Below are 17,243 nucleotides of genomic sequence, written 5' to 3'. Positions count from 1 at the left end.
AAGATCGCTCCAACGGCCTCTTCGCCCGAGGCGTAGCTGGTGGCAATATTGAGGAGCTCCTCCGTGGTTTGCGGGCCTCGGCGCCCCAGCTCGTGGACGAGGGGTCGGCAGGAGGTTCCCGCCAGGAAGGCCCCTATGACGTCGGCATCCGCGACGTTGGAGAGCTCAGTGCGCTTCCTGGAGAAGCGTCGGATGTAGTCCCAGAGGGACTTGTTCGATCCCTGGCGACAGCTCCGGAGATCCTAGGAGTTGACGGCGTGTGTACGTGCCCTGGAAGTTCCCTATGAATATCTCCTTCAGGTCGTTCCAGCAGCGGATCCGTCCCGAAGGGATATGTTCCAGCTAGGCTCGTGCCGAGTCGGCCAGAAAGAGTGGTAGGTTGCGGATGATGAACAGGTCATCGTCCACCCTGCCGGCCTGACATGCGAGCTGGTAGTTGCTGAGCCATACGCCGGGGTTCGTCTCCCCCGAGTACTTGGCCACGTTCGTCGGTTGCCTGAAGCGCGGCGGAAACGGCGCGTTCAGGATGCGCGTGGAGAACGCCCGGCGCCCCGCCGGGTTGGGGCTCGGGCTACGGTCTTCTTCGCTGTCGTAGTGCCCGCCACGATGGACGTGGTAGCCGCGATCTACCCCATCCTCCTTGTCCGTGCGGGAGCGCCTCCGCGCGTCCAAGGTGTCACGAGCGTCGCGGACAGGGCCGACACGTCGGTGGACGGATCGAGCCCCGCCTCCTGCGGGCGGTGGTGTCCGCCGAGCGGACACGGCCTGATTTGCCCTAGGAGGAGGCTGGTGGACAGACTCCCCTCGCCTCTCCGGGGGCGCGTCGGGCGCTGCCCTGCTGGCATTTTGCCCGCGTCGCCTGGACGCGCAGCTTTCCGCCTACTAGACAGCGGCGCACTCGAGCAGGTCATGCACCTCTTGGCGCGCCCGTCGCTCCTCGGGCGTCGCCGGCTCGGGGAGTCGCCGGAGTAGTGCTGCCGCGGCAGCGATGTTCTGGCTGGCGTGAGCAAAGAGCTGAGGGTGTTCTTCGTCCGCGCAGATGCGCTGCTGGACGTCGCGCGCCTGTTGTCGTGCTCCGCCTTCGTGGCGGGGGCGCTCGACCTCCTGGCGGGACGCCGCGCTCGCCTCCGGCTGGCGAGGGCGCTCCGGGGCCTTGCTAAGGGCCCCAGTCATAGTCGCGGCGCGCGGAGGGGGAGTCCTCTGTCTCCCTTTGGTGCCGTCGTCGTTGGACCCCTCGGAGTGCACGTCGGCCATGAAGCACTCACGTGAGGGGTGGTGGCTCCCGTTATCGGAGCCGGCGTCGGAGATCGTCCTCGCTACACCTGCGAGCTTGTTGCTCGCGGGTGACACGGTCATGGACTGCGTCAGGAGGCGACCGTAGGTCACCGCGGCATTGCGCAGCCCGAAGAGCCGACCCCCTGGGAAGGGCCCTCCGGCGCGCGCCTGGCCGCTCGCCGCTGTCCCGGCGGCGAAGCCGGGGATGGTGGGGCGAGCGGGCAAGACGAGGAGAGGGATCAGCTCGATCCCCTCCCCAGTGGCGAGGAAGTCCAGACTCCCGAAGCGGATCAGGGAGCCCGGAGCGAAGCTGGCGTCATGGCTGGCCATCTGAAGCCGGAGATGTACGCGCAAAGGTCCCCTACCTGGCGCGCCAACTGTCGTTGTCAAGATTTGCGGATCGATACTTTAGACTAGTAAATTTCTTTTATGCGCGTAAGGCTTCGGATGGTGGTGTGGGAGACACGGGGTTAGACTGGTTCGGGCAATGGAAGGCCCTACATCCAGTATCGAGAGCTGCTCGTGTTACCCACGCGGGGTTCTGTAGTAGGGGCTACAGTAGTGCGAGAGTGGGAACTGATCCCAGGTCTCTTGAGTGCGGTCGTGCTCTAAGTGAGTGTGGGTGTGTTCTATTTGCTTCAGAGTGTCCCCTGTCTCAGGACCCCCGGTCCCCCTTTTATAGCGTGAAGGGGGAGCTCGGGTTACAGATGAGCCAGGCATGAGGAGAAGTAAAAGAGATAAGCTAAGTAAAAAATAACATAAGGAGAGGGTCCCAGGGCCGTTGCTCCCACTCCGGCCTCCGGTCCCTGTCAGCGCGCCCGTAGAGGGAGGGTGATTTCTTCCAGATCTTGTCGATGATCTCCCCGGTCGCCGTTGCTGCCGAGCACGATGATGACCCTTAGCCTTGGCATCTGTGCCCGTCGGGGAGGAGGGCCGATTCGTGTACCCTGCTGATTACCGTGAGACCCGGACGTTGCATCCCTGTCATCGGGAGCGCGGGGCACGAGAGCAGGCGGAGCGCCCTCTTGTGCCGTTCGGCGCGGGTCATGAGTGCCCTGCGGCAAATCAGAGGGAGCCGCGGCCACTGCAGCTCGCGCCGCACGGCCGCGCATGGGTATTCGTGATCGGTTACGTTGGGGACGCCACTCCCTTTCTGCTTGACAGGGCCGCGACGCATTTATGGCGAGGTCGATAGGGGGACCCACAAGATCGGCACCCTGATCCTCCAGTCCGCGCCCGAGGCGGATATTTGTCTTGTGGACCCGAGCGAGTCCGACCCCGCGCCCAGGGTCGGGCGAGGCGGAGTTTTTGCGGCGGGGGTCGGGCGCTCCCGACCCCGGCCCTCTGGGTCGGGCGAGGCGGAGTTTGGTCTTTAAGGGGTCGGGAACGTCCGACCCCAGGACTCCGGGTCGGGCGAGGCGGAACGTGGCCTCTCCCTCCCATATTGGGCTGACGGCAATCTTGCCACCTTAGATGGGCTTGGGCCTTTATGTTTTGTTGATTTCATGGGCTAGGGGAGATCGTTGATATTTCGCCCCCAACAGTTCTCTAGATCTTTTGGGAAGTCTCAAACAATGAAGCCAAGTACGAAACACTTCTACATGGCCTTCGTCTCGCAATATCACTCGGTATCAAATGAGTACTGGTATATGGTGACTCGCTAGTCGTCATTAACCAAGTCAATGAGGAGTGGAATCGCAACAAGGAAAACATGGACGCCTACTGCAAGGAAGTCCGCAAGCTAGAGAACAAGTTCTCAGGCCTTGAGTTTCGCCATGTGGTTCGCGACAACAACGTAGCTGCTGATGTGTTGTCAAAAATAGGCTCAACCTGTGCAGAAGTTCCAGTAGGCATTTTTGTACATGAGCTTCGTAAGCCTTCCATACCAGAACAAGCTACTCCAGCAACTACCAACACAAAACCTCCAGAACCCAACCGAGAGATCATGATGATCGAAGTTGACTAGAGATCACCGTTCATAGACTACATCAAAGAACAGAAGCTCCCCTTCGACAAGGACCAAGCTGAACAAGTCTCGCGACAAGACAAGAGCTATGTTCTAGTCAAAGACAGGCTCTACAGAAGGAGCGCATCTTCAGGAATACTCATGAAATGTGTTACCCGAGAAGAAGGTCAAGAAATCTTGGAAGAAATACACAAAGGAATATGTGATAATCATGCCTCTTCACGAACGATTGTAGGCAAAGCTTTCAGAGCAGGCTTGTACTGGCCCATGGCACTAGCCGACGCAAAACAACTAGTCCGTAGATGCCAAGGCTGCCAATTCTTCACCAAGCAATAGCATGTCCCCACCTACAAGCTCATCACAATACCTCCAACATGGCTCTTTGCATGCTGGGGGCTTGACATGATTGGTCCACTCCCAACTGCACCAGGAGGGTTCAATCGAGTACTCGTAGTCATCGGCAAGTTCACCAAGTGGATTGAAGTCAAACCAGTCGGTTGCCTGAAGGCCGACCGAGTCATCAACTTCCTGGATGAAATCATACATTGCTACGATTTCCCAAACAGGATCATCACTGATTTGGGATCCAACTTTAACAATCACGACTTCTAGGAATATTGCAAGAACAATGGAATTGATGTACGATACATCTCCGTCGCTCACCCAAGGGCCAACAGCCAAGCTGAGCGTGCCAACGACATGTTACTCGAAGCTCTCAAGAAAAGGCTGCATGACATCAGCAACACGAAAGGAGGCAAATGGCTCAAAGAACTACCCAATGTTCTTCGGGGACTACGCACTCAACCATGCAAGCCTACTGGGTACTCTCCTTACTTCCTCGTATATGGGTCAGAGGCCATCCTCCCTACAGATGTCATGTGGCAATCTTCTGCAATTGAGCAGTGTGACGAAGGAGTATCAAAGGAAACAAGGCACCTAGACCTAGACAGTCCGGAAGAAACAAGATGTGCAACATTGGTTCTGTCAGCCAGATATCTCGATGGGCTACGACGCTATCACGACCACAATGTCAAGGAACGTTCCTTTAACGTGGGTGACATGGTCCTCAAACGCATTCAAGACACATCAGGGCTGCACAAACTTAACTCGCCATGGGAAGGTCCCTACGTCATATCCAAAGTCACAGGGCCTGGATCGTACCGATTACAAGAACTCTCAGGTGAAGGAGTACCAAACTCTTGGAATATAGAGCATTTGTGTCGCTACTACCCGTAGCAGACTACAAGACATGTACTCAGGTCCTCACCCACAGTTTATTAAACAACAAAGTTCTTTGGCAAACACTACCTATCTTTGCCTCCGCTCGGCTATTCACAGCCACTCAAGCTCTTCAGCTCCGCGAGCCCCAGTGCTCTACCTTTGACTTTTTTTTCATCAAGTCTCTTCGAGTTATCACAACTCATCGGCTATTCACAGCCACTCGAGCTCCTCAGCTTCGTGAGCCCCGGCGCTCCACCTTCGACTTGATTCCATCAAGTCTCTTCGAGTTATCACAACTCGTCGGCTATTCACAGTCACTCAAGCTCTTCAGCTCCGCGAGCCCCAACGCTCCACCTTCGACTTGATTCCATCAAGTCTCGTCAGTTATTCACAGCCACTCGAGCTCTTCAGCTCTGTGAGCCCCAGCGCTCCACCATCGACTTGTTTTCATCAAGTCTCTTTGAGTTATCATAACTCGTTGGCTATTCACAGCCACTCAAGCTCTTCAGCTCTACAAGTTTCAATGCTCTCTCGCCGACTTGTCTCTACAAGTCTAAGCGGCTTCACAAAGCCAGGACTCAAGTCATTGCACTTATTGGGCTACAACGCTCTACACACGACTTATGATAACCAGCCACAACTACGGTGCTAGTCACTTGTTCTTCAAAGGCACAAGACTGCCGCAACCATCGGCAAGGAGTACTCAAACTCACTTCATTTCATACTTGCACTTTTCGCATTAATGAAACTCTGCAGGATTACAATTGACTACCCAATAAAGTCGGAATATACAAAGTACAACACAATTGCACAACAACAACTCCAAGCAACTACCTACTGGTAGTTACAACAGAAGTCCTAGGCTTCTACTATATCACAAGGGTACACTTGAGCCTGGTAACTGTTCGACTACCAAGGTGCAAGCAATGTCAAAAGGCAGGACCTACACACGAGGAAGCTGCGCAATAGGCAGCTGTACCCTAGTTCCTCCTCCTAACAACCGGAACACCAGGTAATCCTTCACCGCCGCTCCCTCGACAGCAACAGGAAGAGTACCCGACGCAGGATCAGGAACAAAAGCACCAGGAAGACGAAGTGCACACCCCAAAGCTGCTCCATGGACAGCTTCTGCGCACAAGTACTTACCGTATGCCACACCTCCACCTCTAATTAGGGAGCCGGATAAAGATCACGGAGCTCATCATCCTTCACTTGCGAGTTCCAGCACGAACAGAGCTGGATCACGAGTTGCAAGATGAGGCATGTGGCAAACCCTCCTACGAGGATTCTTCTAGCATCGCGGCTATCCCTATGAGCGTGACAGTATGTGGAGGGAAGGTGGCACTAATCTACGAGGAATCTTCTAGCTTTGGGACACTCATTGGAAGCTCTTAACTATCAAACAACAGCAACCTGAAGCAAGCCATCGCTATACTAAAGGGCATGACCCTGATCGAGTACCCGGAGGCTCATTTATAGCCGAAGGATTGCAACTGCCAACTGTCGGTGTTTTAGACTGGCAACCCACCTAGGGAGTACCCAAGGTGGTCTTTTGTGCGGTGGGTGTCGTCGAGAATCAAGGAGTCGATGGTGACGCAAGGAACATGATTTAGACAGGTTCGGGTCGCTAGATCGCATAATACCCTACGTCCTATGTGTTGATTGTATTGATCTTGTGTTGAGTTGCACTTGTTCTTTGGAGGGGGTCCCTGCCCACCCTTATATAGTCGGGGAGCAGGGTTATAGGGCAGATTGTGTATAAAAGTCCTAGTCGAGTACGTTACAGAGTCCTACTCTAACTCGGTAGAGTAGTTTCCTTTTGACCCGACTAGTCTTCGGGGAGTCCATGAAGCCTACACGCCCTGCAGAGTAGTCTTCATGTCCATGTATATTTCAGGTACATTCCCTTGAGTGGGTCCGTACGAGTCTTCTGGTGGGCCCAAGGGTGCCTAGCCGACACCAATTGCTCGCAGTTACTGGTCACTCGTGACAAATAGCCTCAGACGCTGACAAGGACCAGACAGACGACTTAACTCCACGCATATGACTACACTGAGCACAATGGACAAAAGTGAATAGTGTACCCGTGCACCGTCTCAAGTACAAGGCAACAATAGCTACAGTACCCTCAGCAGCAACTCCAATAATCAAAGACCTGACCGGAACTACAACTACTCGATTAATCGAATTTGTTTTCCCGACTACGAGGTCAACTGACAACTCTCCAGGGAAGATCATCAATCACGTCAGAATTTAAATTTATCGACAAAGCAAGATTTGCAAGACAATTATTCAAGTACATCTACAAGTATTCAGCAATAAATACAACACGATTTCAAATGACTAGGGTTCCTCCAAAGATATGAACTCGGTCATCCTCGCTGCAATGGGCTTAGCCTCTTCAAGATACTATGCATAGGCGTCCTCTGTGCAGTTTCGGGCAATACCATCTCCAGCCGCCAACAAGTTTGCCCTCGGGTATTACGACTTGACAACTGCGAGGACTTGCTTGCAGACAGTTTTGCACAGTTTAGCAAATCTATCCAGCGCAGCTCTTAGTCTCTCGACCAACGAGCAAGGCTCAACATCATCTTCAAGTGGAGCAATAGCGTTGACTGCGTACTGAGCAACACTAGTGAACTCTTGGAGAACACCCTTTAGCTTCTCCAGAGTTCTAGCATGACCTCTACAGGACATCATAGCCAACACCAGCATCACTCCCATCCGATGTTTTCTCTCCTTCTCGCGCTCATAAGCTGCCTGAGTTTCAGCCAGTGATGCCCTAAGGCAGACAGCCTCATCGGCTACCCGGTCGTGAGCATTTCTTTAGTCAAGCAGTTGGCTACTCGCAGCGGCCTCCTTGCCTTTGAGCTCTGCATCAAGCAACACACAAATAAGAGAATAGTCTACGACTACGATTAAACATACTCAACAACTACGAGTACTCACCCTGATATCTCTGATTCAAAGATCTATAACGATTCTCTAGTCGCTCCTGAAGGACTTCATGATCGCTCCTCTCAATCGCAAAGGACTTTGTGGCCTCCTCATGAACTCTCAAGGAATCCGTAAGGCGGTGACACTCTTGCTCCAATTGCGCTACCCGCTGTACAGCTTCACTGCGCTCCTAAAGAGCCCGAGTATTTTTCTGGGCCTTATCATACAGATCCTACGACAGCACAACACAAGCATCAAGACTTGTCAAAATATAATTACTCGAAGAAAATGGGTTATATATGCACCTAAAAGCTCTGGATAGCTCTCTTGATCTCCGACTCTGGTGGCAGCTCGAGTACCGGACCCCTAGTGCTCTTGACGACTTGAGGCTCCGAACACGTTACTCATAACAGATCCTGACAAGAAAAAATCAAGGTTAGCTACTGGGTATAAGGGAGCTCCCCCACAGCATCTCTACTCCAGTAACACACCTGTTGCGCCGGCTTCGCCTACTCCTGTTGTAGCAACTAGTGCTAGGGCATCAGCACCAGTCATGCTCACAGTCGACGCAACTTCAGCCGTTGTAGGCGGCACACCTCCAAAACTCTCGGGAACTGTAAGGTCCTCCACTGAGCGGATGACCTCCTGTAGCATAGTTATGGTAGCACCCATGAGACTTGCGTCGTCGATCTCAGGTGCATCATCCATAGTCAAGTCGACTACGGGCTGAGGAACTGTAGTCGACAGACCAGCCTCAACCTCCTCCTACACCTCGACGGGAATAATGTCTTCGGCATCCCTAGATCGATCAATTCACAAGATTATCATCCGGCTACAGAGTACAAAAACACACCAAACAAAAGAAAAGACTACACAAGTCCTTACCGGGCTGATCGCAATGGCGGACGAACACGCCTCTTTTCAACTACCACCGGCTGGTCACTCGGTGCTGGCTCCACAGAGGCCATGGGAGAAAAGTTCTCCACATTCTCACCAAGTCCAGAAAGAACCAAGGTTGAGATTACGTACGCGTGACTACCAGTATAGATCGTGTACTCACCGCCAGTAACATCCTCGGGCAACGAGGCGTTAGCAGTTACTTCTGGTGTCTTCAAAGCGTTCGCCACTCCATCGGCCGATGGCTCTAAGACCTTGCTCACCGAAGCCGTAGCCTCATCACCTATTGGGTTAGTAGCCTGCCCGAGGGCTCCCAGCTCGGAGGCTCCCAGCTCAGGGGCTATCGGCTCAGGGGCTACCTGCTCGGGGGCTGCTGATCCTAAGTTTGATGGTGCCTCCTCCACGAGCAGCTCTTCAACGGCCTCAACACCTGCAGCCACATCTCTGGCAATCGTGACTACTTCAACAGAAGTAGCCTTGTCATCACCAAAAGTCAAGTCGGTGGCCTTTTCAACATATAGACTAATATCATCAGTATTCTACAAGTAATATGACTAAGTCAACAAGAAACTTAAAGTACTCAAACAATTACAACGCATGACTACGCACCTTGGTACCTTGCGACTCTTCGGGGTTCAAGTCTGAAGCAGTCGCAGCATGCTGAGTAGCGGGTTTTTTCCGCACTACTCTGCGTTTCTTAGCCGGAGGAGAGGAAGGCGCATCTTCAGTTTTATCCTCGGCTACCTCCTTATCCTCGGAAGGTGTGAAACCAGCCAGCACCCGGGACTACAAACCACAAGACAACATTGTTACTCGGAAAGTACTACTTGTCAACAAAATCAACCGACAACATCTTCGATTACACAAATGAACAAAAGAGAAGCAAACATACCTCTGCTGATTCATACCAACCGTCGAAGTGTCGGAGGACTCCTAGGAGTACTGGCACTCGTCGATAGTTCTTAAAGAACTTACCCAAGAATGCCTCCACATCGTTGTCGGATACGTCTTCAGGAGACATATGCGACGGGTCATCAAAACCCGTGTACTCAAAGCCCAAATGAGCACGCTGCTTGCAGGGGCTGTACTCTACGCTTGACGAAGCTGGTGGCTACATGGATCCCAGTCAACCCTAAAGTTTGCAACTCAGCAATCTGCGCCAACAAGTCGGTGATCTCACAGGTATCCTCAGGCTCCATTACCCAATTGCCCGCATGTTTCGAAGCATGGCCGGTGACTACTGGCAAGATAGGATCATGGTTCCCATCTCTTTTTCCAATCGCCATGGGAATCAGGCAGGTCGTACTCAAGATACGCACCCGAGTTTCTCAATTGAAACCCAGCTCCTCCAAAGACTTCTGTCCTAGTCCCACTGGGTTGTGGCTTACACCGAAACAACTAACTAAACAAGTCCAGACTAGGCAGAGTACTCAGGTACACTTCGCCCAAGTGTACAAAGATAGCCATATGCAGCACACTATTCGGATTCAAATAGACTAGCTGAAGATTATAATACTCGAGAATACCTCTGAAGAAGTCAGAGGTAGGCACCACCAGGCCTCTCTCAACAAAGTGAGCCAGCATCACTATCTCCCTAGGGTGTTCTTCGAATTGCCACGCATTTCCATATGCGGGCCTCCACTCAAGCTCCACCTTCGGTTGGAGCAGCTTCGCATCAACCAAGGCTTGAACCGCCGACTCCTTCATCACAGAATGCTGCCAGGTGGCCCCAGGAGGTGGCGGCGCAGTCTGGTTCGACGGGCCATACTTGGGCACTGGCAACTCAGGCTTTTTACCCTTCTTGGATCTAGATCTCCTCTTGCTAGTGGTTGTGGCCTCCTCCTGGATCTTCTCAGGTTTCTTGCCCATCTTCTTGGTGCACATCAACTAATCTTGAGGAAAAAAAGGGGGTGAAAAAGGTCACAACAATTTCTTTTCAAAGCTCGGGTGAGGCAACAATAGCAGCGGCGACGCAAATAGAAGCAGCGGCGCTAGGGTTGCAAAAGGGCGCAAATTGGAAATCTGCTAAAAGAGGCATGCCAAGAATTAGCACTGGCCCCCCCTATTTTATCAGTGACATTTCCAGGATCCACCCGTTAATCAAGCAACGACTAGATATGACGCAGATTTACCACCAGATAGTGTCCAACGGCTACTCTAACAAAGACATTGATCCCTTCACCAACTACAAGTAGTCGCCCAAGTGCTCGGGGGCTGCGTATACCGTACCCGTTGGGTAAAGTTTTCTTTTTTGAAGACTAAGATAAGTCGAAGCAAAATTACAAGTTTGACCCTCAGCCTGATTCTTCAATTCAACCTAAGGCTCGGGGGCTACTCCATAAGGAGTGTGATTGTCATCGCACTACCATATAAAAAGTTTCAAGACAAAAGTTACTCGAAGCAAACATCGGGAACTGCTAAGAGTACCTTCGAGTCATGGACAGCTCCAGTACTCAAAAATTGGCCGCAACAAGAAGTACTCGAGGAGCACCAGGAGACTCGGGCGACATTCTTCAAGTACTCGGACCTGTTCCTCTCGACTACAAAGTACTCGGGGGCTTATTGGCTAGGCATCCTCGGGCCCACCAGAAGACTTGCACGGAACCTCTCAAGGGAACGTACCCAAAACCTGCTCGGACATGAAGACTACTCTATAGGACGCGTAGGCTTCATGGACCCCCCGAAGACTAGTCGGGTCCAAAGGAAACTACTCTACTGAGTTAGAGTAGGACTCTGTAATGTACTCGACTAGGACTCCTACCCTGTAACCCTGCTCCCTCGACTATATGAGGGCGACCAGGGACCCCTCCAAACAACAAGCGCAACTCAACACAAGTTCAATACAACCAACACACAGGACATAGGGTATTACACGATCTAGCAGCCTGAACCTGCCTAAATCATGTTCCTTGCATCACCATCGACTCCTTGATTCTCGACGACACCCACCGCACAAAAGACCACCTTAGGTACTCCCTAGCCGGGTTGCCGGTCTAAAACACCGACACTATCCCCATCGCCGTCGCCACCGCCCTGGCCCCTCGTCGGTTAGTTTTTCTTCTTCCCCAACGAGCTCCCCCACCTCCACCGCATCCAGCCACCCCGCACTCCTCTTCACTCCCAGCCTCATCCCAAACTGCCGCCACCCCGCACTCCTCACTCCTAGCCCGTCCCGAACCGCCGCCGCCGCAGCGCCTCCCCTTCCCCTTCGGCCTGCCGCGCCGTGGCTCCTCCCCTCCTCCCACGGCGTTCATCGTGGTACGTCCCCGTATCGCCTCTACCATCGGCGACCGTGCCTCCCCTTTCGTGGGCGACCTTGCCTCCCCTTAGTGAAATTGTGAATTAAATTTTGAAATGTGAATTCTCAATAGGGATGTATGCATCTGAATTGTGAAATTGTGAATGTGAATCCAATTTTAAATTTTGAAATATGAATTCTCAATAGGGATGTATGCATGTGAATTGTGAATGTGAATCCAATTTTAAATTTTGAAATGTGAATTCTCAATAGGCATGCATGCATGTGAATTGTGAAATTGTGAATGTGAATTCAATTTTAAATTTTTAAATGTGAATCCAATGTGCGTATGATTGGTTATCACAATGTTTTAGCATTATTTTGGACAATCTTCTTAGCATTTCGTGAATTATGATGTCTTACGGCATAATTATTATTGCAGTTGATGTTTGTGTCACAATGTATCTTATTTCAATTTTATTTGGATAACTATGGCAAATGGAACTTCTTTTTGTCGTGGTGGTATTGACTTGCCACACGACTATCAAAGCAAAGGATTAGTTCCCAACATAGTAATATTCTTTCCTTCTTTTAATGGCAATATTAACTTGCCACACGGCTATCGAAGCAAAGGATCAGTTCCCAACATAGTAATATTCTTTCCTTATTTTAATTGCTTTTTTACTACACATGAATAATTTATAAATTTTTACATACAATGTAGCTTATCAACCCAATTAGATGGCTCAAAGATGTTGCCGAAGATTTTGGCGGTACTTCTCCTGTAGTGCCAATCGAGGTTGTAGTTGAACCTCATTTTAAAAGAGTACATATCTCTTTTCAAGTACCTATACAAGAAACAGATTTCATCTTGATGTCACCAGGAGAGGCCACCCCGATGGTTTCAATTGCTGCATGGGGTCAAATAGCACCAAGTAGGATAACTTTTGAGAGGACCGCCAGAGAGGTCTTCCTAGAGCAGCTTAAGGATCATGGGTACTTTGTGCCAGACTTGTCATATTTTTGAATAAAACAGCTCGAGGAGAGAGAAAGCAATGTGCTTGTGATTGCTGAGAGGCTTTGTCGGCTTAATCAACATGACATGGTATGGAACATTCTTTTAACTTTAGTTATGTTACATCTTTTAACTTTCATAACATTATTATCATCTTTTAGGATCTCTTTGGTACTACCAATGCGGCAACGAGCTTTCGTGCGATTCTGGCTCAAGTCTTGAATGTGTTGGATTTGACTTACATAGGTGGAAACCCGATATTCACCAGAGATTGGAAGTTTCAGGCTCATCTCACTTTCTATAGGCCAAATCAGTTAACCACTCCATTGTTCAAGATTTATAGTAGTGTATGTGACCGTCCATGTGAAGCAAAGGAGAGAGGAAGTAATGTGCTCTAACTTTTTTATGAAGTTCTAGGCTGGGCTATTGGAGACCTTAACTATGTTCCATATCTAAGGAAGCGAAGCGAGTAGTACTATGAAATATGTAACTTGCATGGATGTACCCCTACCCTTTTCTTATGGATTTGAACTTGTTCTCTCTAAAAACATAAGTAATGATGTATATTTTCATCGCATATACAATCTTCTCTGAGTGACTTGGATTTGAATGGGTTTGATACTTGTAAGACTTGGATTTGAATGGGTTAATGTATTAACGTAATATTAGTAGTAAAAGCTCCATCGGATACGAATACAAATTATAAAACAAAAGGAAAATAAAAGGGAAAAAAGAAAAGGAACGACATTTAGTACCGATTAGTAAAACCAATCGAAACTAAAGTGCCATGCGCAACAGTGCGACATGGCTCGCAGTTTAAGTATCGGTTGGTTTCACCGGTTGGTACTAAATGGTGTGGTATTTAGAACGTGCTTGCTTCCCGGCCATGGCTCGCCACGCCATGACCTGTGGTGCCAATTTAGACCGCCACAACCAGTGGCGTGGCATGGCCGGAGACCCAATAGGTCCTTAGTACCGAACTAGAGCGCCCGATATTGAGGGGGGTTACTGACCGGTACTATAGGTTGATTGTCCAGCAGTGCGTCAACTCAATCAGGAAAAGGTTAGGAGTAGTGGCGTGTCCAGCTCGCCTAGGGAATCGCACCTCAAACATGAATCTGCATATTCTTCATAGCATGCATCAAACGATTTGCAGCTGAGGTCCTGTGTGGCGCCCAAGTACAATCCATCCCCGATTGGTGGAGAAAAAGCCATGCATGCATGTGCCGCGCAATCACCCGGTCAGATGGCTAGCCACCGGGTACGAGGAGCGCCAGCGGCTGCTAGTGAGAGGTCGGGCCTCATGTACGAAATCCTAGTCACCGCAGCCAAGCAAGTACAGCAGTGACACCACCAGACGATGGACCTTTGGCGTGACCAAAGTGTTGGAAAATTTCAGAGGTGGTCAAAAAGCCGAGAAAAGGAAGAGGATAATGGAAAAAAAACTCCTGACTACTCGGACTCGCGACGGGCCACTCGCGCCTTGATTGGAGGCACAACCAACTCGTGGTTGCGGCCCCATATCACCCAGTACTATAAAAAGAGGGTGGCCCGGCTGGTTTTGATAGGCCAACGCACTCCAAAACCCACGCACGTCACCCTACATCGCCACCCCGATCCCTGGTGGCGCCAGAGCCATCTGAAGGCTGCCACCAATCTACTCTCGCCGTCCTTGGCCAGTCGAGGTGGATGCCAGAAGCAAGACGAGATCTCCTACGCGCTACCCCAACACCGGCGTCCCCTTCACCAGTCCCTGCCCCAACTCAGATGGCCGGCTCATCCCATAACGTCACCGCCGGTTGATTACTTAACCTTTTACTAAGATGTGTTCATGTTCTAGATGTTTAAGATCATGTTTAGCTAAGTTGAGCAATGTAGATTCCTACATTTGGTATCAGTTAAGCCAAATCGCATCTAGCATGAACCCTAAGATCAAATTTAAGATGCAATTAGCCTTGTCGACTAGATTTTGATGTGCAATTAAGTTAATTGTGCTCGTCAGTGTGCAATTCAATCTATGCTATGAGTCTCTGAGTAAGAAATGCAGGTGAATCTAGTTGATTAGATCGTAATTGTTGTGAATCAGTGCCTAAATGTGCCTATCAGTACCGGATTAGGGTTAGTTTCCAGTTTAATTAAGAAATTAAGTACCCTTTTTGTTCGGCTTTAGTCTAAGTTACTATCTTGGTCTGTTAAGTTGTCTAAGGCCAAATTAGAAATGAATTAAGTCTAAAATCAAGGTTAATTAAGTTCAATTTCATGCCTAAGTTAAGTTATTAAGGTTAGTTCTTCTCTAATTTTACCCAAATTCCCACTGTCTAGCTACAATCCACGTAGGTAAGCACTAACATTGTGAAATTAAGATGTGCCAAAGCACGTAGAAGGAGGGTATCGGTGAATTTCAAGCTAAATTAAGATAATCCCAAAGAAAATCCCCAAATCAGAACCCTAACCCTAGGGTTACGAAACTTACGTGGCCATCGTCGCGCGAACCGTCAGCTCACCGCTCGTGGATGACGCTCACCTTCCCGGCTGACCTTCAGAGTAGCAGAGGCGCGCGCGGCTTGAGTTACCGCATGCTCCCTGCCACATCAGGGTCGGCGACCCTCTGCACCGTCTTGTCGACTCCACCCGCGGCATCAGATCTGCCCACCAGTCGTTGAGTGGCCTTCAGTTCTTGGCCACCGTCATCGTCGGACTTGATGCCGGCCGCACCCATATGCTTGGGCCACCCTGCCGTGATGAAGCGCTCCAGCGGAGCCCCCCGACGATGCGCCATGCGACGGAGGCGCTTGTGGCAGGATGGCGGTGCTCTTGACTGGCAGCAGACTGCTCAGGGTTGGGGAAGGAGGCGGAGAGGAGAAACAGTTGCGCGGAGGTGAGAGGAAGGAGGAGAAATGAACTAGGGTTCCCGGGCGGCGGCCGACGAGCGGTTTTGATCCTCCGATCTGCGCGTTCAGCTGTCGGATCTCATGGACGGCTGCGATTAAGGTGGGCAGAGCCCAGCACGCCGCTAGGCTGAATTGGCGGCCCAGCCATTGGCTGCTGGGCTCCAGGCCCAGGTGGGCGCGGGGAATGTTTAGGCAGCCCGCTGGAAGGCCGTCAGCTGGGCAGCGGCTTCGCCGCCCTGCACGCCAGGCCGCCTTGCTAACCAGGTTGCTGGCAAGCCGAGCTAGGCTGCTTCGCGCGTTAATTGCCATACTGAGATGAGCCGCTACTAAGCGAGCTGGGCCAAAAGGGAGATGGGCCGTGCGAGGAGTTGCTGCGCGTCCGCATTGGGCGGCTGGGGGCTGAAATCAACTCTGGGCTCTCTCATGCCGATAAGGGGATGCGCGCTGCGCACATACGCCATGCGCCGCTGTGGACCGATTCAAAGCCTGGGCCATTAGTTGTGTTACTTAAGTTTGGCCATGCGCACCTGGGCTGTTTCGGGATAATAAGGGGAGGCAGCTGTGGACTAAATTTTGTGTCTAGGCTAGTTTAAATTATACTGGCCCATCTGTAGCTTGTCCTTTAAATTTTTTCCTATCCCCTTATTTTAGTTGTTTTAATTATGCTAATTAATTTCTAAGTTGCACATAATTAAACTAATTTTAAGAGATAAAATTCTGAATAAATAGAACCAACATGAAATTTATTCAAAATTGTTTCATATTTATTTGGGCACATAATTAATTTATGACCAATGTCAACGTTGTTATTAATTGGTTGTTTATAAATATTTTACTTAAGTTTCAAGTTATTTTGCTTCTGCCCATGGTGATGCAAAATTAACTCATGTCATTTTAATCATGTCTTTTTGCCTTTGCTTTCTGCCCAACAGTGATGCAAAGTTGTTTATTTATGTTTTTAATTGAGCCAACGCAGATTAAATTCATTGCTTATTATTGTCATCATTACTGATTAAAATTCTTTCATTCAGACTTGACTCCATCCAGCGTCATAAGCTATGTCAATGGCATAAAGAAGCTTGGAGGAGACAACTTCACTAACTGGAAGAATCACATTGGCTTGGTCCTATGCATTATGGATCGGGACCACTCCATGAGGGAAGATCTTCTTGTTGCTCCTACTACTCAAGGGGATAATGATACTACCCTTCCTGAATGCATTGCTGCCTATGAGAAAGAAAAGGAGCGGTGGGAGAGATCAGACAGAGTGGACCTCATGATAATGGAGCAGACCATAAACCTTATGGAAAAGGTTTATTGAGAAAAATCCCAAAAAATGCCAAACACTTTATGGAAAAGGTTGAGGAGTATTTCAAAGGCTCTACTAAGGCTAATACTAGCATCCTCCTGTCTAAGTTAATGAACACTAAGTATGATGGGCAAGGCAGTGTCAAGGAGCACGTCATGAGCCTTGTTGACCTATGGGATAAGCTCAATGACTTGAAGTGCCCTCTTAATGATGATATATTGCTTCACCACACCATGCTTTCGTTGTCCTCAGTGTTTGATCCTTTCAAGATCAACTATAATGGCAGCGACGCGAAGTGGGATATTCCCACACTAATCGTGAAGTGCAGTCAGGAGGAAGAGAGGCTAAGATCTGAGAAGGATGATTTTGCCAACCTCATTAGGCACGAGGTGAATAAGGGCAAAAGTAAGCAGATCGTCCCTTTTAAGAAAATAAAGAAAAAAAAGAAGCCTCATCAACCTCCTCCAAAGAATGATGGGTCATCTTTGTCTAAG

The 17,243-nt window shown here is 50.2% G+C and overlaps 1 protein-coding gene across 1 annotated transcript; it reads right to left on the bottom strand.

The window, feature by feature from the left end:
- Positions 1–6,991: 6,991 nt before the first annotated feature.
- Positions 6,992–15,540, bottom strand: LOC117845846 (uncharacterized). Its single transcript, XM_072292233.1, has 7 exons — positions 9,189–15,540; positions 8,906–9,082; positions 8,285–8,772; positions 7,891–8,198; positions 7,705–7,815; positions 7,412–7,631; positions 6,992–7,335 (listed from the first exon to the last, which is right to left on the bottom strand). Exons 1-4 carry the CDS (start codon positions 9,315–9,317, stop codon positions 8,165–8,167), a joined length of 828 nt encoding a protein of 275 aa, XP_072148334.1. The 5' UTR covers positions 9,318–15,540; the 3' UTR covers positions 6,992–7,335; positions 7,412–7,631; positions 7,705–7,815; positions 7,891–8,164.
- Positions 15,541–17,243: the final 1,703 nt, after the last annotated feature.

Source organism: Setaria viridis, chromosome 2, assembly GCF_005286985.2.
Source record: "Setaria viridis chromosome 2, Setaria_viridis_v4.0, whole genome shotgun sequence".
NCBI lineage: Eukaryota > Viridiplantae > Streptophyta > Magnoliopsida > Poales > Poaceae > Setaria > Setaria viridis.
This window is presented reverse-complemented; position numbering and strand designations above follow the sequence as displayed.